The 23,831-nt window shown below is 56.3% G+C and overlaps 1 protein-coding gene across 2 annotated transcripts; it reads left to right on the top strand.

Moving 5' to 3' along the window:
* Positions 1–1,634: 1,634 nt before the first annotated feature.
* Positions 1,635–23,426, top strand: SMTNL2 (smoothelin like 2). 2 transcript variants are annotated; one of them, XM_027517777.1, is made up of 8 exons: positions 1,636–2,121; positions 10,035–10,125; positions 10,642–10,884; positions 11,556–11,631; positions 12,529–12,708; positions 13,752–13,869; positions 14,158–14,309; positions 22,482–23,426. In XM_027517777.1, exons 1-8 carry the CDS (start codon positions 1,732–1,734, stop codon positions 22,606–22,608), a joined length of 1,377 nt encoding a protein of 458 aa, XP_027373578.1. In that variant the 5' UTR covers positions 1,636–1,731; the 3' UTR covers positions 22,609–23,426. The 2 variants fall into 2 exon arrangements, with proteins under 2 accessions (XP_027373579.1, XP_027373578.1); XM_027517778.1 differs by lacking the exon at positions 10,642–10,884 and having other exon boundaries at positions 1,635–2,121.
* The last annotated feature ends 405 nt before the right edge of the window (positions 23,427–23,831 follow it).

The raw sequence follows: 23,831 nt of genomic DNA, 5'->3' as shown, positions 1-23,831 counted from the left end.
CTCTAGAATCTTATCTATGCCCCATTAGTCCCACCCTAGAGACCTGGCCAGCCTTCCTTTTCCTGGATGCTGCGAGAGAAGGCTGGACCCCCACCCACCCCCACCCTCATTTATGCTGTCTATCCAGGCACAGACTCTGCTGCACATCAGCTATAGGACTGGGGACCCAGCTGTCCAGCCCCTCCCAGACTTTCCTGCGTGGTCCTTCCTCGGGTCCTGCAAAGGAAGAGGCTGGGCTTTTCTGGCTGAGACTGGGGTCCCTGCACTCCAGGCTCTGTGCTCAGATCCAGAGGGGCTCTGAGTGCTACTAGAGACAAGCTGTAGCGGTTGCCTCTCTCCTAGTGTCTATCAAAGATTCTACCCGGAGAAGAATGCAGGGAGTAATTTGGCTTACCCTGTCCCACACAGCTACTTGGAACACACACATATACACACCATGCATGCCTTTTGGCACTTGACTTTCTCATGAAATAATTGCTGGAAGGCTCCTTGGATTAGGTAACCCAGCGTTTCTTCCTGTCCCCATGGTGGGGGGCAGGGGGAGTCAGCATTTAGTATCTGTTGGGCTGATCCAGCTCCTTTGGGGCAGAGCAGGCCAGTCCAGGATGTCTGTGGCCGCCAACATCTTGGGAAGTGTGATGGGAACAAGCCTTACAGACCTCTCATTCTTAGGCACCGGGGTTAGGCCAAGAAGGAGAAGGCTAATCAGGAAAGATCTTTTTCTGCACAAAGAAGAATGGGATGTTCCCATTTTTATTTCAACCTAATTTTACCATATACATGAGAACATACAGCATCTTTCAGCATCATTCTGAAGCAACAGCTGTTTTTACTCCTTGCTTTCTGGAGGAAAGAAGGAAGGAATATCTGAGTTCAGGCATGAAAGGAGTGTTGAGAGGGTGTCGAGTTGGGAGCCCTGGGATGTGGATAGAAGCCGGGGACTGAGGCTCTGATGGAGGGAGGGGGGTTCTTAGTCCTAGGGTCGCTGATCCTAGGATTTGGAGATTCAGCCCTAAGCACACCCTCTCCTTTCTATCTGACCTCAGCCACTCATGGATCCCCTAGCAGGGGCCTCTCTGTGAACCCCCAGGCCCTGTGACCATTGGCAGTAAGGATAAAAAGATCTTACTATCCAGAGTGGGTTTCGAGGGGAGAAGGCACAATTGTAGAGTCAGGGAGGGACCTCACCACCTGTCTCCTTCTTCCTTAGGTCTTATAACAGGTGCAAGAAATTCCAGACAAAGAATCCATAGGTGAGTATGTGCTTGTAAGGGCCGTGTGCTTGGCGTGGAGGGACAGTGACAGGCCCAGGGTGAGGGTCAGGGGTCTGGAAATTATTGCTGAGGCTTTCAGGTCTCTCTGAGCAGAGTGTGGGCGTGTGTGTGTGTGTGTGTGTGTGTGTGTGTGTGGCTCGGGGAGTGGGGTCGGGTGGGGATGTCTCCACTCCCAGTAGGACTTGCCACCGAGGACCTCCCTCACCTCGAGGCATCCAGCGGGACACCGGGGCGGGGGCGGTCTCCGGAGCCGCTGACCACGCCCCTGAGGGCCCGCCCTCGCGTGGCGCCCAGTCCCGGGGCTCACTGGGCCCGCCCCGCCTTCCGCCCGCCCCTCCCACCGCCCCTCCGGATGAACCCAGCCAGGGGTGGCCAGTTGCGGTCCGGAGCTGCGGAGCTCGACTATTCTCTCCGGGTCAGGCCCGATCTCCCCGACAAACAAGCGCCCGGCCCGGCCATGGAGTCGGCCCCCGACGCCGAGGAGGCGCGCACAGTGCGCGAGGCGCTGGGCCGCTACGAGGCGGCGCTGGAGGGCGCGGTGCGCGCTCTTCACGAGGACATGCAGGGGTTGCAGCGCGGTGTGGAGCAGCGCGTGGCCGAGGCGCTGCGCCTGGCGGGGCCGCTGGCGCGCACCGTGGCCGAGCTGCAGCGTGACAACCAGAGACTGCAGACGCAGCTCGAACGCTTGACGCGCCAGGTGGAGTCGCTGGGTTTGACGACCGGGCTGGCGCCCGCTCCCGGCACACCCAGCCCTCCGCCCGCGCCCGGCGTCCCGAACCGCGCGCCGCGTCTGGGCACCGCGCGGTTTGCCAGCCATGCCACCTTCTCGCTGTCCGGCCGCAGCCAGGTGAGCCTAGGGGAGCGCGGGCGCCTGTTCGCGTGCGCCGGGGGAGAGTGGCTCCGCGACCCCTGCCGCCCCCTAGGTCCCGAGTGCGTGCTCCTGCCGCTGCGACCCGGTCGTGGGGATCCGGCTACGGTCGGGGAAACCACCGGCTTAGGCTGCCCGCCGCACCTGTCTCGGACCCCCTCCCTTCTTTGCAGCCAGGTCCCATTTTCCCCGAGCTCTGTCCCGCTGTCTCCAACTGTCCTTTGGCACTCGGGCGCTGTAACACCAACCCCGGCCTGGCCGACATGTTGGAATGGTCAGCAACACCCCCCACCCCCTACTTCCCCACCTCCGTTGACTCGCCCCTGTGATGCCCCTTCACTGAGGCCTGACGGCTCGGGTTATTGATTAACCCAGGTGGAGAACTCCAGCGCGGTGTGAGTGTTGGGGGCAGTACCCAGTCTGTTGGGGCGCAGCTGGGCACAGCCTTTGGGAACTCACCGTGGCGGGGAATCCTTACCGTGATGGGAGAGACGGGGTTGGGGTAGAGGCCAGGGGAACCAGTTCTGAGCAGTCTAGATTTCTGGGGTCAGTGACTGGCCAGCGACCCACACTGTGGGGGCGGGGCAGAGGCCGGTGTGGACCAGTCACTGCCCTGATCACGGGGCCTCCTGGAGTGGGTCGTTAGAATGTTCTCTGGTGTGCACAGTGGCCCTTTGGTGGGATTTTCCACCCTGCCCCTGGCATGTGCTCCAGGGTTGGGTTTCCAGGGTCTGGGTAGTTGGCACCTGCCAGTCCCTCTCAGTTCAGTCCATCACTCATTCAGATCTCTTGTGTGGGCTGGGCTGCACCTCAAGGGGCTGGAAGCGGAGGGGGGAGGTTATCAGATTAACCTTTGCCCCTAGAGGTCCCAGCCTGGATGGGAGATGGCCCCACATGGAGCAGTCCCAACAGTGCTGGCAGCCAGAGCGGGTGTTCTCTCATCCTAGCGGGTTTTGTCCTGGAGGCCTAGGACCTGCTGCTGCAGGGCGTGGTGTGTGAGGCTGTACCGACCGCCTCAGAGAGGCTCAAAGGACTCAGTGGCCAGAGGGGAGCCTGGTGGGGTATGAGAGGAGAGGGGTGAGTTGAGAAGGCCCCCAGATGATGGGCCAGGGAGTTGGGCTTTGTCTTGGGGGGTGGGGTGAGAGGTTCTTAAACATGCTGGTGACAGAGCCCCTGAGTGTCCCAATGTCAAAGAACATGTGCGTGCGTGCGTGCGTGCTAAGTCACTTTAGTCGTGTCCAACTCTGCAACCCTAGGGACCATAGCCTGCCAAACTCCTCTGTCCATGGGATTCTCCTGGCAAGAATACTGGAGAGGGTTGCCATGACCTCCTCCAGGGGATCTTCCTGACCCAGGGATGAAACCTGTGTCTCTTAAGTCTCCTGCATTGGCGGGCAGGCTCTTTCCCACCAGCGCCACTTGGGAAGCCCATCTAGAAATATGGATACACTTAATTCTGTCCTTTGAGCATGACCACTACTTGGCCAGGATATAATATCATCACTGTGAGATCACACGCACCTAATAAACTGTGTCATCGACTGTTTCTGAGCTTTTATTTTAACATACATTTGCTACTTGTTTACTCACAGAAGCAGCTGTCTAAGTTTCAGAAAAATACTCTGAGTCATGTATGCATATGTACATGAATTCACACACATATGTAGAAGTTTCTCCAGTCTTCTATTTTAAGTGGGAATTGGCCTTCAGTCACATGGGGCTTCCCTGGTGTCTCAAATGGTAAAGAATCTACCTACAATGTGGGGGAGACCCAGGTTCAATCCCTGGGTCAGGAAGATCCCCTGGAGAACGGAATGGTAACCCACTCCAATATTCTTGCCTGGAGAATCCTATAAACAAAGGAGCCTGGCGGGCTACAGCCCATGGGGTGGCAAAGAGCAGCTAACACTTTCGCTTTCATGTGGGGTGAACTAGTCCTCTTGGCTGTTGGGTGGTGGTGAGGGGCACTGGCCAGGGAAGGAATAGGCTCCTCCTTGTATCCAGCAAGCTCCCTCATGGATGGATGGGCGTTGGAGGGCAGTTGCAGGCAGGGTAACTTAAATGCCGTGGTCCAAGGAGAGGACAGCCAAGGGTGGGTGAAGGGAGCATCAGGACTGCCTTGCAGCGCTGTCTTGGAGGGGCAGTCATCAGGGTGAGACGGTCTTTGGATGTGAGCAGGGAGGCAGGGAGCGCAGCCCTACTGGGGGACTCCTGGGTCACAGATCTGTGGGGAGGCCAGTTCCCTCTGGGTTGTCCTGAGGGTGAGGGACATCCTGGTGAAGCTGACCCAGAGCAAGTGGAGTCACAGATCTGGTCGAGGCCAGAGGTGAGGAAGACAGCAGGGCAGAGCTGGTGGGTGAAGCCCTAGAATGGGTGGGGTCTTCAGGGGAGCAGAGGGAGAAGGTGAGGCTGGAGCCCTCTGTGGAGGTCAAGGAGCTGCCAGGGAGTGCGGAGGTCCCTGAAAGCCCATTCTTAGACTTGGAGAGAAGGCGGGGGCCCTTCTGGAAGAAGGGGTTGGGAGTCATCAGGGGTGCCACAGCCTCTTGGAGCCTCTTGGCAGGTCAGGATGGAGACGCAGTTGGGGAGCAGGTTCTGGGCTTCAGAAAAGCCTGGAGTGGGTGGGGCAGCGGGCAGAGTTCAGCACTGTGGGTGGAGGATGGTCGAGGTCTCCCGATGGGTCAGAGGCTCTCTGGGTCCCAGGCAGCTTCCCCCTACCCCGAGGCACTGGCCTCCACTTCTCCTGCAGCCCACCTCTCAGGATCACCCACCCAGACTCCAAGCCAGTTTCTGGCAGGGAGGGGCGCTGTGTGGAGTCATCCACGCGTTGTCGCTTTCCCGCTGTGACCAGCAGCTCGTGATCAGGCGCTTGGTCATGAACAGGGAATCGGGTCTCTAGGGCGAGACTGGAAAGAGTCATAGCTGGGCGCCAGGGCTGTCTGGCCTCTCAAACTTGTGTGTGAGTTTGTGTGTGTTGCTGGATGGGGGAGTCTAGGTGTGAGGGTCTTATCCACGCATGAGAGCCAGTGGTGACAGTGGTCAGGCAGTGTGGAGGCTGGTCTGTCCACTGCCCCTCTGTGATAAGCAATGAGATTTAGAGACCCTCGGTTGAGACCCTTTCGCTTCCTGCTCTTTCAAAGTGGGAACCGCCAGGGTTGGAGGAGGGTTGAATTCAGCATGTACATATGCTCTGAACTCAATGCAGAGTTGATTTAGTAATCCACTTCTGAGTGCACAAACCTTGACCTTGCCAGGTAGTGAGCAGCCAGGGAGGCTCAGGGAGGAGTGAGAGGGCAGGGCGGTAGGGTGGGAGTAATCAGGGAGGACTCCCTGTAGGAGGCCTGAGACCCTGTAGCAAACAGGAGCTGCTTAAGGCTCATTTGCAGTGAGGCCGTGGGGACATCTCTCAGCTGGACCTCAGGTCCCTTGTATCTCAGGAGGACTGGCCAGCCCTGTTTGGGCCCTGAGCCGAGCCGGCTGAGTAGTTATGACAGTGACATCTGCCCGGTGGGTTCATAAGAGTGTCCACGAAGCCACAGTTGTGATCTGGCCAGTGGAGGGAGCTGGCTGGGGGCAGCCTGAGGCCGGGCCAGGCCCGGCCCAGGAGGCTGCACCAGAGTTGGTCCCTGGAAATGTCCCTAGCTGAGCTGGAGCCACCAGGTCCCCATGTCAGAGGCAGTGGAGCCCCTCCCGAGTGGCTGCCAGGAGCAGCGTCGAGATTGGACGTGAAAGAAACCAGACTTGCCTTATCTGCCTTCCTTTCCCAGACACACTGTGTGATAAGAGAGTTAAATGCTTTGGGGAGAAGTTTGAATTGAGTCTTTAAAACCGGTGGTGTGAGTGAGTGAGGAGGAGGAGGAGGCTGGGGCAGCCTTGTTAGGGGCTCAGGATGGGGGTTGTGCTGGGCCTGCTGACGTGCGCCCCTGTCCACACGCACAAGCCCACGTGGAGTCAGGCAGCCCCAAGGATGCCTGAACTATTATTCCTGCCCTCTCAACAGTGTTTAAAAACTTCCCCAGGAAGAGTGTCTCTGACTTACCTCCCCTCCCCCCACCCCCACCTCCCTGCCTTCCACCTCTCTCCCTAACATTCCTGGGCCTGGACTCCCTGACCGGGAGCCTCCCCTTTCTTCAGACAAAGCCCAGGTCTTGGGGCTGTGACAGTTGGCTCCCCAGGACCCGTTTGGTCCCCAGGGCTCTCCGGTGACTTGACTTCTACCCTGGCCCCAGCATGCAGAGGGTCCCCCTGCCCAGTCCCTTCTCTGTGGCTGAAGCAGGCATCCCCCACCAAAGGACGACCACTGCAGGGGTGTGCTGGGGGCCCATGCCTGGGCTTGGGGACTCAGATCCCACTGGGGCAGTTACCCCACCCTTCCCCTCATCGGTGAGACGGCTGGGGCCTGATTGCACAAATTTGTCTCGAGTGGTCCTTCCTGCTCCTGGAAAGCATGAGCGCTTTGTGGACAGAGCCCGGGGTTGGGATAGGAGACCCCAACCTTGACACTGCTGCTGCCTTTAGTCATGGGGTGAGGTTAGGGGTGACCCCAACCCCCAAGCTCCTGTGACGATGAGTTGGGGGGTGGCCTCTGAGGAGCCCCTGGGTCTGAGGTGTGGGCCGAGCCCTTTGCTTGGATGAGCAGTGGTTTCCATCTCAGGCGTGGGGGAGTGCAGGGCAGGGGGAGCCTGGGAGTCTGGCCTCCCAGCGTGAGTCAATCCAGCCCCTTCCCTCTTGCTTTGCTGGAGACCACCTGATGGGAATTCAGACCCTGCCTCCTGTCTGATGGTGGTGTCTGGTCCCCTAGGCCATCATGCAGAGCATGGGGCCTGTGCCATGCAAGAGGAGGTGTCTGTGGGGCCCCACAGAGAGACCCACATTCCTGAGAAGATGGTTTCACCACCAGCTGGGCCCTCCAGGCCCCTGCCTAGACCTGCAGAACCTGTGGGACCAGGGTAGGGTGTGTGTGGGGGGACAGGGAGCCCCCGAGCTGAGCACCCTGCTGACAGGCGGGGCTGGAGTTCGGGGTGGACTGGCTGTTTCCCCTCTGTCTGCTGAGTTAGCTTCAGGTTAGGCCCTAGGGGTGCCCTGCACCCTGAGGGGCCAGGAGAGGCCCCCTCTTCTCCACTGTATCGGTTGGGAACTCTCTCTCTCCATCCTTCTGAATCAGAAGTTGGAGGGGGCCACCTCCTCTCCAAACCCAGGCTCGATCCTATGCTCTTCCACTTCCCCAGGGTCCCCACCCCACAGAGGGTCCCCTCACCCTGCTAGAGTCTTTCTCTCAGCCTCTAAGCATCGTCCCCCTCTTCGGCCTGGGTGAGCCCTTCAAACCCCTTTCCCCGCCCCCACCTGCCCATGATTGCAGTTCCTGTGTCTCCATTTCAACCCGAGGCTGTCTCCTGCCTTCACCTCCACCTCTGACTCAGCTCCTAAACTATCACCCAGCACCTCTTTTTGGATTAACCCCAATGGACCCTTTTAGATCTTGCCTTGACCTTCTCTTCCTGGACCCAAGGCCACCTTGGGAGCCGCTGACGCGCCAGCCTTCTCGTTGTACTTCCACCTGCCTTTCTCAGTGTTCTTTCGGTTTTCTTCCTCCTCCCTCTGGCGGCTGCTCCTCATTCTCCTCTGCAGATGCCTCCTCTGCCCCCGCACACGGTGCCCATCCCAGGCCTCTTCGGCCCCCAGCCAGCTCTTCTGCTGGGCTCTGGATGTGAGACCCCTACGCCTCTATTGTTTGTTCATCCTCCCTCTGAAACTTCAGACTCAAATATCCAGCTGCTTCCTGACCTCAACTCCCTGATGCCTCAGGCGCTCCTAATACTCATGTCCCAAATTGAAGTCCTTATTTTCCCCCCAGTTCCCCCTTCTCTCTCCATAGTCACATCCCCCAGGCCCAAAGCCCAGGCTTGGAAGACGTGTGACTACCCCCAACTCATATCCACTTACTCTCCCCAGATGCTGAGTCCTTTTTATCCTCCACTCTTTTGCTGCCCCATCTCTGCTCCTCAGATCCCCATCTGAGACTAGGGAGGTAACTGGCCATCTGGTCACCCATTTACATGCCACTGTCTCATTGGTTTCTGAAGGATGTTTCTAAAACAGAGCTGACGGCCTTCAGTTCCTTCTTGTCCAAGGAGTCAAGTCCAGGCTCTCCAGGATGGCACCTTGAGCTGCTTAGTGCCTGCCCCCCCCCCCCCCCCCCCCCGCCCCGACCAGATCAGAACACTTTGGGCCTTGATGTCTATGTGCTTTGGCAGGTATCACTCGCTCTACTGGGAATGGCTTCCACTCCTGGTCCACCTGGCTTACTCTCGCCGGGCTCAGCCACCCCTGCTTCCCTGACCCGCTGGGCTGGATGAAGTTTGTCCTAGGCATGCACCCTCATGCTAGATTGACGTCATCTGCTCACAGTCCTGGCTCCCACACCACACTGATCCCCTCATGGCAGGGTGGATACCTCTTGTACTCGTTACAGTCATAGCTGAGCCACTGGGGCCCAGGGATGGGCCGTTGTCATCTGGGAACCTGGTGGACAAGGGGGCCAGTCTGGCAGTGTCTAAGAAGAGTTATGGCCAACCTCTCAAGCCACTCATCGTGGGCTCTGAGTAGAGCCCCTGATTTGGGTCTGCCTCTGTCTTCTCTTGCCAGGCAGACCCCATCAGGCTTACAGATACTCTGTACTCTCCAACCTCCCTCCACGTAAGAAGGGTAGGGCCAAGGCTGAAGAGAACATCTGTCCTGACCACGAATCTTAGCTGTTTCTTACTGGGTAACCTTGGACAGTGCATCTCCTTTTTCTGAGCCCTCAGGTCCCATCTGTAAAATGGGTGTGCTAGCATCGACCTGGGACAACAGAAGCAAAGTGGTATGAATGGCATGCCCCGGCAAAGGGCCTGATGGCTTGGCAGGCTTCAAAATGATGGAGGTTTGCGTAGCCTACGCCCTCATCTCCAGCAGGGAAACTGACCCAGAGGGGGCACAACCGTCTGACCTGAGTCACCCGGCTCTTGGTCTTGGCTCTCTCTCTCCACATGACACCCCCAACTGCTGCAGGCCAGAGGGAACGGAGGGGTCAATGGAACCCAGTAAGGCCTCTGTACTCTGGACATCCAGGCAAATCTTGTGACCCCGCAGCCAGTGAAAAGACCTCAGCATGAGGGCTTCAGGGCCAATTGTTGGCCCAGAAGGACCTTACTTAGGTCACTGGGTTTGGGCTCCCGACACGGCCCCAGGCCGGGTTCTCCTGACCCCAGTCACCTGGTCCTGCCTGGGCAAAGGGGTTGGGTGCCTTGCGTATTCCGTTGGACTCCCAGCCTCTTTTTTTTTTCTTTAAGATGTATTTATTTCTGGCTGTGCTGGGTCTTGGTTGCTCCGCACAGGCTTTCTCCACTTGTGCTGAGCAGGAGCTACTTTCTACTCGTGATGTGTGGGCTTCTCATGGCAGTGGTTTCTCTTGTTGCAGAGTGCAGGCTCTGGGGGCTTCAGCAGTTACGGCTCATGAGCTCCAGAGCACGGGCTATTGTGGTGTAATGAGTTTAGCTGCTCCACGGCACGTGGGATCTCCCCAGACCAGGGATTGAACCCGTGTCCTACCACTGAGCAACCAGGGAAGCCCTGGAACTCCCAGTCGGGACCTTTACTCTAGCATTTTGGTGGTCTGGGATGAGCCCAGTGGAGGCTTCTGCCTCCAGGATCCTGGTGGTTCAGTTGGTGAGGCTGAGTCCATGTCAGCTTCTTATATGAATGGGGCCCATCACTGAACACCCTCCCCACCCCAGAACTGTCTCTCTCAAAATGTTTGTCCTGCCAGAATCAGGGAGGGTCTCTGGCCATGATTGTGGGGGAGGGGCAGCTGGCCCCCCGCTGACTGGGTCTTGGTGGGGTTTGTCTCTCTATAGAGCCTGGACCACCATGACGAGGCCAGTGAGTTGGAGATGAGAAGGACCTCAAACTCATGCATCATCGAGAACGGGCACCAGCCCGGGGCAGGTAGGGGCTGACGGCAGAGGAGGGCGAGCCGGGTAGCTTCGGGGTCAGGGCTTCAGCTGTGCCTCTGTGCCAGGCTAGCTCTTGCCTGGGACAGAGGACCTGCACCTAAACCCCAGCGAGTGGAGAGGCTGACGGGAGGGCAGCCTCATTCAGTGTGAAGTGGAGCTTTGCAAACACAGAAAAAAATGAGAGATCCTGGAAGGTGTTGAGCTTCCTCGCTTCTGGAGGAAAGCAAGCAGGGGCTGAGGAATCATCCAGCTGCTGAACTGGGTAGAAAGAGAGGCAACTATTTATTGAACTGTCTGTTCAGTAAACAGGCAGTTTATTGAAAGTTAAAGCAGATGCCAGGTCTGGTTGGAGCAGCAGGGAGAGGTCAGGGAGGCTGGAGTGATAGGGGAGGCCTTCCTGGAGAAGGTGGGAAGAGGGTTCACAGAGACTGGAGTCCTCCTGGGAGGGTCTGAAGCCCCTGTGGATGCCATAGCTGACAGCTCCACCCCTGCTGGTCACATGTTCCAGATCCAGGTGACGGACCCCCTGAGGCCACTCAAACCATCCCAGCACCAGAGCCCCCCAAGCCTCGCCCTGTGAGCCTCTCCTTGCGGCTGCCTCACCAGCCAGTCACAGCCGTCACACGAGTCTCCGAGAGGTTCTCTGGGGAGACCTCAGCCACAGCTCTGTCGCCCACATCTGCTGCCATCCTGGGGGGCCTCAGCTCGAGCCCCAGCGAGGCTACCACCCCCTGGACTCCCAGTCCCAGTGGTAGGAGCAGGAGGGCATGCATGGCCTCAGAGTGGGAGGGAGGGCAGGGGCTGGGGTGGGGTGGGGTGGGGGTGTTGGCAAGAGACCCAGAAAACCTGGGCCAACCCCCAGCCTCCCCAACCTGTCACTGTGACCCCTTTCCCTAGCTTGGGGCCCCTCCTTCCTGACTCCTCCGCTGGAGATGCTGTGAAGTAGCATCAACCCTGTAGGATACCGCCGTGGCTTTTCCTACAGGTCCAGGTTGTGGCTGGAAGGTGGCCTCTCACCCTGCACACTTTGGCGTGGCCCCTGGGACCTGTCTGGGCCCTGGGGTCAGGCCTCAGTGGCAAGTCCTGGGGTTGGGCTGTGTAGGTTTCCAGAATGAAAACTTGGGATCAAAGTGTTTATGGGCACGCAGCCCAAGAGGCCCTGGGCTCTGTACTCTCAAAAGCAGGAGGGAGCACTGTAAAAGGCCTCTTTTATGTCACTGCTCTATGTCCCCAGCATCCTTTGTCCTCAAGTGCTAGCTGAGGCAGGGCCAGCTTAGCCCAGGGATCCCGCCCATGCCCTGGAGTGACGCTGGGTAAAGGGCACAGGGCCAGGTCAGCGAAGGGAGGCAGGCAGTGGTGCCCCCCACGCCCCACACCCTGAGGCCAGGGTTTGTTATTTATCTCTCTTGCCTTGTCCCTCAGAGAAGAATTCTTCCCTCCCACGGTCTCTGTCCAGCTCTGGCTTCGGGGCAATGACGGCCAGCAGGAACAACAACAGGTGAGTCTGAGTCAGGGCCCCAGTCCCTGGTGGGGAGGGATCGTCCCTCCCCAGGAAGCGCCTGGGCTTTGCCTTGGACCCAGGCTGCCTGGGCCCCTGCAGGGAGCTCCCTGTGCTGACCTCCAGGGAAATGAGGCAGCGAGGCTAGGAGGTAGAGGGTTTTATGGCCACAGACTGGTTTCACTGAGGAGCCTTGAAAGCAAGTCTGTGCACAGACTGGAGGGGGTGTCTCAGTCCACCCAGGAAGATGGAGCGTGGGACCATCTCTGCTTTCCTCTTCATCCATCCTGGCTGGGCCCCTCCCTTCCAGCTGGGTGCTTCCTGTCCCTGGCCAAGGAGGTCCCTGGAGGTAGGACCCCCAGCCTGGGGCAGGTCTGCCGCCTTCTGGCCTACAGGGGTCCCCAGGCTCCCCCAGGCCCACTGGATTGTGATCAGAGCTGGGGGCGGGGCTGGCTTGACCTCCCCCGCCCGCCACCTCCTTTTAATAATGAAAGGAGGATTGTGACTTTCTGGCGAACTGTTCTGGGAGAGACAAAGGGGAGCTTTTCAGTGGTGGCATGGAGGGGGCCTGGCCCTGGGGGTGGCTCTGGGTTCACCTCCCGCAAGGAGAATGCCCCCCAACCCCAGGCACTGACACCTGCCAAGGGGTGATTACTCCCAGAGAGGGGGGCCCATGGGCTGTCTGGCCTGCCTCAGAGAACAGCTCAGCTCAGAAAACCTGCAGAACCGGTTGGGGACTAGAGCCAGTGATGTTTCCTCTCTCCCTGGAGCCCGGTTGCTGCCTCATTTCACACTCAGTGGGGCAGGGGACCCGGGGCGGGGGACCGGGGGCCTGGTGAGCTAGTGATGGGCGGGTCTGTGTTCCTGACTCTGTGGTTCTCTCCCTCCCTGACTCAGCCCTCCGCTGGTGACGCCACCCCAGTCACCGCCATCCCCGCAGCCACCAGCCACGACTCAGGCCCATCGACCCGGGGAGCGTCGCCGGGAGCTGGTGAGGTCACAGACGCTGCCCCGCACGTCTGGGGCACAGGCCCGGAAGGCATTGTTTGAGAAATGGGAGCAGGATACAGCCGGCAAGTACGGATGCTCTCCAGATCAGTCAGGGCCCCCAGAGAGGCCAGGACTCAGACCAGGGTCAGGCAGGCACAGCGCAGCAAAGCTGGCCCTTTCTGTTCCCCAATATGTGACCTCTTGGGCAAAACACAAGGTCAGGGCTGACTACAGGGTGGGGTGGGCTGAGAGGTAGGCAGGACCAATGGAGGGAGGAGAGGAGGGGGCAGGCGGGCCAGGCAAGGCCTGGTGAGAGCCCAGCCCCCTCCCTGCATTCCAGAGGGGCCCCTGGCCACCCTCACACCCACATTCCTCACCCAACTGGAGAAGTTGGTTTCAGGGCGTGACAGGGGAGACCAGAGGGCAGTCCCTGGGGTTCCCAGTAGGAGCTGGGAGGTGACACAGTGAGACCCAGGGCCCACCAGCCCCTTCAACACCCCAACCCCACCCCCTTAGAGATCAAGTCCAACTTTGCAATTTATCCAGCCTTCCTTCCTCTGGTGATATTAACGCCTACTGCTTGAATGGTAGGCCCAGGCCTGTATGATGATAACCCCACCCCAAGTCCCGGCTCTCAAGGCTCTGACTTTAGTGAGGGGGACAGACCCAGGAAGTGTCCCACTGACCCTGACACCTGATCTTGGCCATCAAGGAGTGTCCATAGGACCCAGAGGAGAAAACTATCCCTCTGGGCTAGGAAAGAGCCGTCAGGGAGGGCAGCCCAAGAGGGAGGCTCAGAGGAGGTGGGATGAAGGGAAGTGGAGCGGATGCTCCAGGCAGAGGGGAGGAGCACGGGCCGGGTGGGCTTAGGCCCTCTGCCCCCAGATCACCAGCGTGGTGAGTAAAAGGCAGCCCAGAGGCTAGAAGCAGGGCTGGTCTGTCAGATCCCATCGAGGCAGGCTGTGCTCTGGGATGCACGGCTCCTGCCTGGACGTGGGTGTGGGGTTGGGAGGTTGCGTGCTACCTGAGTGAGCAGGTGAAGCATGGTCTCCGAGGAGATGGCAGCTGAGGGGCAGCCCCCAACCCCTGCCCCGCAGCCCCCACCCAGCAGGCCTGCCCTCTGTCCGCAGGGGGAAGGGCGAGACACGGGCGAAGCTGAAGCGCTCGCAGAGCTTCGGCGTGGCCAGTGCCAGCAGCATCAAGCAGATCCTGCTCGAGTGGTGCCGCAGCAAAACACTTGGCTACCAGGTGAGCCCGGCTGGGCCGCTGGGACCCCGACCAGAGGCTGGAGTGGGCATCGCCCCCGGCTGTCGTTCCAGGAACCCCAGGGTTGGACGGAGGGGTAGGAGCTGGAGAAACCATGCCCTCCCGATGGGTCCCCAGCTGGGAGTCCAGCAAGCATGGGCACTTATTACTGAGCTGGGTGGATGGTTGCCTGGGGAGTGGCTGGGAGGACCATGGGGTCGAGTCAGGTGGGGGAGCTGAAGCCGGCACCATACCCCCTCTCCACCTCATCCCCCTGCCTTGGCCTCGCAGCACGTGGACCTGCAGAACTTCTCCTCCAGCTGGAGCGACGGGATGGCCTTCTGCGCCCTAGTGCACTCCTTCTTCCCTGACGCCTTTGACTACAATGCGCTGAGTCCCACACAGCGGCGGCAGAACTTCGAGCTGGCCTTCACCATGGCCGAGTGAGTCTGGGGGGTCGGAAGGCACGGTTGCTTTGGCCAAGCCCCAGCTGCCGAACAGCAGGAAATTGAGTAATATCTGCCTGGGGGACATTTCAGACTTCTCCAGTGGGTCCATTTTGCTCCCCTAAATGTGATCAAAAGCATTGATTATAAAATTGCCTACCTTCTTAAGACGTGCTCATAGAGAGAGGAGGGGCTTCCCTGGTGGCTGAGAGGGTAAAGAATCTGCCTGTAGTGCAGGAGACCTGTAGTGCAGATCCCTAGGTCCGGAGGATCCCCTGGAGAAGGGAATGGCAACCCACTTCAGTATTCTTGCCTGGAGAATTCAATTCCATGGACAGAGGAGCCTGGTGGGCTACAGTCCATGGGGTTGCAAAAGAGTTGGACACGACTGAGCGACTTTCACGTAGGGAGAGGAGGGGGTGAGGGGTGATTCTGGGGTCAGGAGGTGCTGGGAAGCTTGGGATTTGGTTATAGATTGAGGGCTACCCCAGGGTGTCAGGAGAGTGGCAAAGGGGTGTATCAGTCAGGGCTCTGGTGGCGGGTTGGCGGGGGTGCGTTCAAATTGAGTAGGCAGGAGAGTTTAACAAAGGGATTCCTTGTAAATGAGTGGGCTGAAGTGGGAAGAAGCCAGGTGTCCTGCGATACCCTCGGGCTGGGGAGAGCAGCTCTACGCAGACACAGAGGGCTGGCTCTACTTGGGGCAGTGGGTGGGTGCGACCAGCTCACAATGACCGGTCAGGAAGGGTTAGGGAATAAATACCCTGCCTTCCCCCTCCTCCTGCCCTCACCCCAGGGCCTCCTGTGTGTTGAACACAGAGGCAGAGGGCAAGGGAGCTGTTGCCACAATCCATCGAGTCCCCCACCCCTATCCAGGGCAGGCACGGGGGTAGAGATGAGGGTATGGAGGGCTGCCTGATGCTGGGAATTAAGGGGAGGAGGGTTGGAGGGCAGTAAGGCCTCCCGGAGCCCGAGTTTCCTGGAGGGAACATTTATCATTCTCTCCTACCCGCCCTCCTTTGTGCCTGGGGGGTGAGCCTCCACCATCCGGCGTGCCTGGCCCCTTCCGTGTCTTGTCTGCAGCCCTGGTACCCGTGTCCAGGAGGTGCCCCCCCTACTGCCTTGCCTGCCCCCCTCAGTCTGTTCCAGCCCCCACACCCTGGCCCCGAGCCTGGCTGGAGGAGTTGCAGCTCACAGGTTACATCCCGGAGCCCAGTACCGAGGGTCTCGCCCTGGGGGACAGATTGGAGAACCTGAGCATGATCGCTCGGCCCGCCAGTGTCGCCCCATTGTGTTGTCCCAGATGACGTGCGTGGCCCCTCGGCCCCCTTGGGGTCACAAGAACCCCTTGTATACTTTGAAAGTCATTCCTTTCTTGGCTGCTTGGGATTAGCTGTCATCCTAATTGCAGAAACAGCTCTGGATGGAGTGTGTTACACAACTGAGTCCAGACGATGCTGAAGGAAAGCCAAGTGTAACAGCTCCATGTTGGGAAGGGGGCGTCTCCCCAGGAGGAGATCCAGCTGTTTGCAAGCCTAGAAAGGGTGGCTGTCAAAACAGCACATGGTCAGAGGGTGCAGGGCCTGGACCTCTGATGTAGGCACCCCAAGTCCCACCCACGCTGGGTGAGGCTACCCTTGGCTGACCCATCGAATTCAGGGGGCCAGGCCATGCCAGCTCATGCCCTGGCTGCCTTGGTCACCCTAAGCCCTGGACTAGGCTGGGCTTGTGCAGGAAAGAGGGGGGGCCCTGGGATGGTGGCCCTGCACCCCAGCTCTCAGGGAACACAGCTTCCCTTGGCAGCCGGAGCCAGAGAGATTCGTGGCTCAGCACGAGGTTTGAGCTCACAGCGCCTGCAGACTCCAACCAGATGTTTCTTCTATTCCCAAATCAGGGGCGGGAGTAGGGGGAGCCTGCTCCAGGTTTTGCCTCTCTCCTACCCAGAGAAGACAACAAGGTAAAAATTGGCCTTGCCTCCCTGTGGCCTGAGCCTGTTTCAGGCCGGCTGGGGAGGGGAGGATGGTCTGTGGGCCCCTGAGATGAGTTCTTGCTTTTCTGCTGACTCGAGAGGTAGGGGAGGGGCAACTACAGTAGGCCTGAGGGGGAGGAAGGTGCCTCCCCCCATGAGTCATCTGGGATATCACCTCCCAGGTACCTGGGGGAGCAAGCTATGGGGTGGGTCTGCCCACCCAAGGCCTCCTGGGACGGCAGCTTGGCTCACCTAGTTTCCTGGACAATAAGTTGGTTAGAAAAGCTGGAAAGGGAGACTTCCCTGGTGGTCCAGAGGTTAAGAAATCCGCCTGCCAGTGTCGGGAACGAGGGCTCAATCCCTGGTCCGGGAAGATTCCACATTCTGTGGAGCAGCTAAGCCTGTGGGCCAGAGGTACTGAGCCTGCACTCTAGAGCCCACGAGCCACAACTACTGAAGCCCACGGGCTGCAATGACTGAAGCTCGGGCGCCTAGAGCCTCTGCTCCGCAGCAAGAGAAGCCACACAGTGGGAAGCCTGTGCACCACAGCTAGAGAGTAGCCCCTCTCACCTCAGCCAGAGAAAGCCCGCACGGCAATGAAGACCCAGCACAGCCATAAATAAATATTTTTTTTAAGCTGAGAAAAATAAACTAAAAAAATAATAATGATACAAAAGAAAAAAGCTGCAAAGAAAACACAGGGAGACCTCCAGGAGAATACTGATTATCAGCATCTTAACAGATGCTGGGGTTAGACAGCAGAAGCCAAGCAGACCCACAGGGCTATGAGAAGCCATCGGAGACCACGGGGGCAGCAGGAGGGACGTAAGACAGGCAGGCTGCAGCGGGCACCATGGGGCGACCGGAGGAGGGAAAGCGGCAGGGTCAGGGCTCCCTGACGTCAGGAAGGAGATTTTTCCAGACCCTTCAGTGAGCAAGGGGTCTTAAAAGCACACACCTCTAGAACCTGGGGAGTGAGAGGGGTTTGTGTGCCCCTCTCCCAATAACTTGCCTCCCCGGAGCTTCCTGGGGCCTAATCTGTGTGAGTGATGCGGTGCTGACAGCTCAGTGAGCTCCCCTTATTGGACAGGTGCTCAGGGCTTGGAAAGCGGGAGGACCGGCCCGTATTACGGGTGTGTGACCCCCTGCGCTCTGCTCCCCGTATCTCCAGGCGTTGTGCAAGCCCGGCCCGGGCCCTGTGCCTGAGGCTCCCCCTTGCCCTGCGGAGAATGTGCCCTGCTCTCTGGTTACGGCCCAGCTGAGGAGCTTCCAGGCTATTTGTAGTGCCCATGTGTCTGAAAAACCAGATAGGGGCTGTAGTCAAGCCCTGGCATCCCAGGCTGCATTTAGAAAAGGCTTAAACAAATAAAAATAGCCCCTCACACACCTCCTCCATTTCCCTGACAGCCCTGTAGGTGCTGAAGATCACAATAGAAAGTAATAGGAGAAAACCCTCTGACCCTTTCTTAACTCCAAACGAGGTTGGGCTGAGTCAATCCATCTCAAGTTGGGAGTAGGCAGAGGGTAACTCTGGTTCTCGCTGTGCAGTGACATTTGAAATGATCTGTACTTTTTCCTTGCGACTGTTGTTGCATGCTGCTCCAACTGTTTAAAACAAGCTTGTATTATTTTCACAAAAGCAGTCATGTTTTCACTTAAAAGGCAATCAGGGCCCCTACTATTTTGAGACTGTAATGTTTTTATAAAAGTCAGAGTGCATCATCGTTTTCCTTTGCTCACATCCCGTCCCAAGGAGCTATGTGCACAGCTACAAGAGGAATCTTGTCGTTACTGTCATGGCTGGTGGGGTGGGGACAAGATGGATGTGGCTCAGTCCCTGGGTTCTTTGCTGGGGAAGCCAGCATCTTGCCCATGGCTTCCTGTCTGGGGGGTAGAGGGTGATGACAGGTTCAGACCTTAGTGCCCATCCTGAGGGCCACCCTGGGCAGGGGCAGGGATGTCCTTACTGGGGGGCCCAGCGCAGCCTCTAGAATGAAGCACAGGTTGGACAAAATTCAGAACATGCCAACGATTCTCGGTGCTCTTCCATGAAGAGGGCTAGAGAGAAACCAGAACCACCAGCTCAGGGCAGAGGTCCCAGGTACCCACTGTGGGCACGGTGAAGGAAGCAGACGTGTTTAGTTGTAGGGAAAGATGTGGATATTAAGATTTTCTCCTGGGACTTTCCTGGTGATCCAGTGGCTAAGAGTCTGTCTTCCAACGTGGGGACATGGTTTTGATCCCTATTTGGGGAACTGGAATCCCATGTGCCACAGGGCAAGTGATCGTAGCACCGCAACTGGAGAAAGCCCGCAAGCTGCAATGAAGACCCAGAGCAACCAAAAAAAGACAAAAGATTTTCTTCCAACATGCGAAAGGCTCTTCTGTGGGGAAAAAAGTTAGACTGAGAATAGCCTTGTGGGGACAATAGGTAGAAAGGACTTAGAGGCAAAATTGCATAAGAAATGCGAGGAGGAACTTCCTCATGGTCAGAGCCTGCCATGGTCAGAGCAGGGCAATTGGAACCATCCTTGAAGGAAGTTAGGGCCCCTTCCCTGGACCTGGATGTGAGCACAGCCGAGGCAGGGCCTCCACCAGGGGCTTGGTGTTTGGAGGATGGGATTTCAGTTCTCTTCCAAGGTTGAGGTTTAGGGTTTGAATGGTGCCCACATTTCCTGGAGGGACTGACTACTGAGGTCACTGCTGTCAGAGGTGATACCTGGGCACAACACTTGGCATCCTCTGACTGCAGCCCTGGGAGGGAGGGGGAGAGAGAGAATCCTTGTGCTGCAGGTGAGGAAAAGGCTTCAGATGCTACCTGATAGCTCAGAGAGGTGGAGTCAGGTTGAAGGCCTCCCCAGGAACTCAGATTTTCAACAAAGCACTGTTGCATGCACACTCTTGTCAGAGCGCCAACCCCCTTGACACTGAGCCCCACCCTGGCCCATCCTGGGGAACAAGGGTGCCCGCTCATCGGTCCAGAAGCACTCGCCACCCCATGAACCCATCAGATTTCTTTACTAGCTGCTCACTCCAAACCCAGGGGGACGCAGCAGTGGGATCCAGAACAGGTGTCTCTGTTTCACCCTGACATTTGGTTTCTGATCTGAGGCCTGGTATCAGGCCAGCACCAAAGAACGGCCCGTGCTGATGTTACACAGCTTGTCTTTGGAGCAAGCAAGCCAGGGAGCCGGTAGGGACTGGTAGAAAGCTCTCGGGGTACTGGGCGTGAACAAGCCTGCCTGGAAGGGGAGCGGCAGTGGGAAGCTGATTTCTACCCCACCCCCAGGAATTGGCACAGAAGGCTGGAGCAATGAGCAGAGCCAAGAGCTGAACCCAGCTCTTTAGAGTTCCAGTTCCGGCCACTTTCCCCTGAGGACCTGCTCTGATGTTTAGAGAGAACCATTACAATACAAACAGCAACAGTGATCACCACTCACAGTTACTGAACTCTCCATGCCAGACGCCACTCAAACTGCTTTGTGTGATTCGCTCATTAATCCCTCCCACCGCCCTGTGAAGTGGCTGTTATTCCAGATGGGGAAACTGAGGCCCCAAGAAGTTGTGTCCTGCTCAAATCATGTAGCTAGGAAGGGTGCAGCTGGAGTGTGAATGCTGACACATATATCAGTTCAGTTCAGTCACTCCATCGTGTTTGACTCTTTGGGACCCCATGGACTGCAGCACGCCAGGCTTCCCTGTCCTTCACCAACTCCCGGAGCTTGCACAAACTCTTGCCCATCGAGTCCGTGATGCCATCCAACCATCTCATCCTTTGTCATCCCCTTCTTCTCCTGCCTTCAATCTTTCCCAGTATCAGGGTCTTTTCTTATGAGTCAGTTCTTCGAATCAGGTGGCCAAAGTATTGGAGTTTCAGCTTCAGCAACAGTCTTTCCAATGAATATTCAGGACTGATTTCCTTTAGGATGGACTGGTTGAATCTCCTTGCAGTCCAAGAGACTCTCAAGAGTCTTCTCCAATACCACAGTTCAAAAGCATCAACTCTTCAGTGCTCAGCTTCCTTTGTGGTCCAACTCTCACATCCACACATAACTACTGGAAAAACCATAGCTTTGACTAGACAGACCTTTGTTGGCAAAGTAATGTCTCTGCTTTTTAACATGCTGTCTCGGTTGGTCATAGCTTTTCTTCCAAGGAACAAGAGTCTTTTAGTTTCATGGCTGCATTCACCATCTGCAGTGATTTTGGAGCCCCCAAAAATAGTCTCACTGTTTCCCCATCTATTTGTTATGAAGTGATCAGACCAGATGCCATGATCTTAGTTTTCTGAATGTTGAGTTTTAAGCCAACTTTTTCACTCTCCTCTTTCACTTTCATCAACAGGCTCTTTAGTTCTTTGCTTTCTGCCATACAGGTGGTATCATCAGCATATCTGAGGTTATTAATAGTTCTCCCAGCAATCTTGATTCCAGCTTGTGGTTCATCCAGCCCCTCATATATGGGGGCAAAAAGACCAGGGACCCTGGAACAAGAGGGCACACAGTTGCTGAAGGAAGGACACTGATGACTGGACCAAGTGCAGTTGCTTTTGGGCCTTCTGGGTCTGGCCACATCCGGTGCAGGGTGGGAGAGGGGCTGTGCTGGGCATCACAGAGGACCCCTGCCATTACTCCTAGGTACATGCTCATCCCCACGAGACCCTGAAGCCCGTACCTTCGGTTCCCACCCTCAGCTGGGAACAATGGAGGGAACGGCTTTTCTTCCAGCCCAGTGAAAGGCCCCAGTTTCCACATTCTTCTACCCCAGTGGGCCAGAAGTTAAACCAGTATTTCCCAGAGCATGAGGCCTAGGGCAGAGTTGAGAGAGGCTCTCAAGATGATTTTAAGCAATTTTTAAACCTTTGAGTTGTTGTGACCCTTGTATGCATGCTTAGTCGTGTCTGACTCTTTGCGACCCCATGGACTGTAGCCCACCAGGCTCCTCCGCCCATGGGATTTTCCAGGCAAGAATACTTGAGTGGGTTGCCATTTTCTCCTCCAGGGGATCTTCCAGACTCAGGGACCTGCATCTCCTGCATTGGCAGGTGGATTCTTTACCACTGAGCCACCTGGGAAGCCCCTTAATGGCTCATGACCAGCATTAAAAAAATTGAAAAAAGAAGTGGGGAGTGAAAGATGAAATCTAGAGAAAATATGAATAGTAGAAAGGGTCAATATTTTTGTGAAACTTTATTTCCCCATACAGGTATGTGTATGCTGAATCATGAAAGATCTCTAACTATGGGTTATGGTTTTTAAAAAAAGGTTAAAGACTGTTTTAGGAGGCATATGGGTAGATTTATTTTTTACCTGATTCATTTTACATTTATTTTCATAGTCTATGCTGATTCTCCATACACTGCTGATAGACATTGGATTTTTTTAGTGAAATTTAATTTCAGAGCTGGATGTTTATCAATAAAACTAACCATTTTGATTCATATAAATTTGACTAAATTAATAAAAACTGAAATTTTTTTTAGCAGAACTTAATATTTAGTGAAACTTGAAAGGGAAATTGAATTTCACTGAAAATTTAAAGTAAGTTTAGTTGGGTCTCCCCGGTGGCTCAGATAGTAAAGAATCTGCCTGCAATGCAGGAGATCCCAGTTTAATCCCTGGGTTGTGAAGATCCCCTGGAGAAGGGAATGGCAACCCACTCCAATATTCTTGCCAGGAGAATCCCACGGACAGAGGAGCCTGGTGGGCTACAGTCCATGGGGTCGAAAAGAATCGGACACAGCTGAGTGACTTTCACTCACTCACTAGTTAGCTAAAGCGGCTTTTCTGGTACCTCAGTGGTAACGAATCCACCTGCCAATGCAGGAGGTGCAGGTTCAATCCCTGGTTTGGGAAGATGCCCTGGGGAAGGAAATGGCAAGCCACTCCAGTATTCTTGCCTGGAGAATACCATGGACTCAGGAGCCTGGCAGGCTACAGTCCACGGGGTCACAGAGTTGGACATAACTGAGAGACTGAAATACAACAGTCAAGTCAAAACACGAGTTGGAAGGGTGCTTCCTCCATGTGGGAGTTCGGGAAACACTGCATTAGAGAGAGTAACTCCACAAACTCTTGTGGGGTAATGTGAATTCCCTACTGGGGGCACTCAGGAGCCTCCAGCTCTGGGCTGAGCTGTGTTCCCCAGCAGTGATGCTGGCTGCTGGCTGGGGCTGACATTCTGATGGGGCGTCTGTGTTTCAGGAACCTGGCCAACTGCGAGCGCCTCATTGAGGTGGAGGACATGATGGTGATGGGCCGCAAGCCGGACCCCATGTGCGTCTTCACCTACGTCCAGTCTCTGTACAACCACCTGCGCCGCTTTGAGTGAAGCCCCTTGGGGCTGGAGAGCCATCCCCCAGAGAAGACGGTGAGGCCGCTGGTGTCCCCGAGTCAGGAGGCCCCCTTGAGCAGAGCTGCATAGTGGTGTGAGAGCGCTGTTTGTGCCGAGTGACTGCGCCCCCCACCTGCCCGGCTGCATTACTGATGAAAAGTACCACTGAACTGCGCTCCGACTCATTACAGCCAAGGGCTCCGAGGAAAAGGAAGTATTACTGGAGAGAGAGAAATTGGTGCTAAGTAATTCTCTTCCTTAAAAAAAAAAAAATGCTTGTCTGTAGATTCCGGAAGCCTGAATCACAGTGTTCCTTCTACTGAACTGGATCCATTGGCTTTACAGCATTGCATTGATTACAAAGTGTTGTTTGTTTTTTTTTTTATCAGAATAGCCAGAGTTTTCTACTTCCCCCCACTATTGTAGGTTCCTTTCCTCCCTTGCTCTGGGCCCCTGCCAGGAAACAGAGACGTATAATCAGCAGCTTGACAAGGATGACTAAAGTCTTGGGAAGAAACGGTTAATCACTCCGGGGTCTTGGGCAGCAGATGACCTACACGTCACCTCGGCTCTCTGGGGAGAGGGGAAGGCTCTCGCCTGGTCCTGTCCTTCCCAGGAGGGCCCCACAAGTGTTTGGCTAAGAATAGGCTCTTGGGAAGTTAACACTTTTAGGGAAGGACAGGCCCTTGGTGCTGTGAGGTGGTTTTTATTCACAGCTTTTTTTTTTTTTTAGGGGATTTGCTGCAGATATTTATAAAAAGTAACTCCATCTGTACCATTGACTGTTTGTACATAAAATGATGTGTCTCACCTTGCTTGGGATTTTTTATTTCATCTGGGAATAAGAGCTTTCACATACATGCCAAAAAAAATCTACTTGAAACCGCAACCCCCCCCAACCCCCTGCTTAATTTTTTGTACCAAAATCACCACCCAGAAAGTTGAAATCACATTTGCTTTTTTTGCATTTGCCTGTTGGTCACCCATCTCCACATCATCGAAGGAGCGTGGACAGAAAGTACCCCCCCTTACAGTTCTGTGTCCTGGAAGTTGACTGACAGATCTGTGATCAGCGGTGGGGTGGTCCCACACATGGGGGTGTCCATTGAAGGGCACTGGTTTATTTTCACAGCTGTTTGATTGTAAAAAAAAAAAAAAACTGTTAGGTTTTTAGTAAGACATCTTTAGATTCTATAAAGCCACAGCTATTAGGTTATTCT

This window comes from Bos indicus x Bos taurus, chromosome 19 (genome assembly GCF_003369695.1).
Source record: "Bos indicus x Bos taurus breed Angus x Brahman F1 hybrid chromosome 19, Bos_hybrid_MaternalHap_v2.0, whole genome shotgun sequence".
Classification (NCBI taxonomy): domain Eukaryota; kingdom Metazoa; phylum Chordata; class Mammalia; order Artiodactyla; family Bovidae; genus Bos; species Bos indicus x Bos taurus.
Note: the sequence above shows the minus strand (reverse complement) of the source record. Positions and strands in the feature narration are given on the sequence as shown.

Excerpts from the sequence above, each read along its gene's own strand:
- SMTNL2 (XM_027517777.1), top strand. The coding sequence starts at position 1,732 with ATGGAGTCGGCCCCCGACGCCGAGGAGGCGCGCACAGTGCGCGAGGCG. Across the intron at positions 10,126-10,641 it reads CGGGCACCAGCCCGGGGCAG|ATCCAGGTGACGGACCCCCT; the intron begins GTAGGGGCTGAC and ends CACATGTTCCAG. Across the intron at positions 13,870-14,157 it reads GCAAAACACTTGGCTACCAG|CACGTGGACCTGCAGAACTT; the intron begins GTGAGCCCGGCT and ends TTGGCCTCGCAG.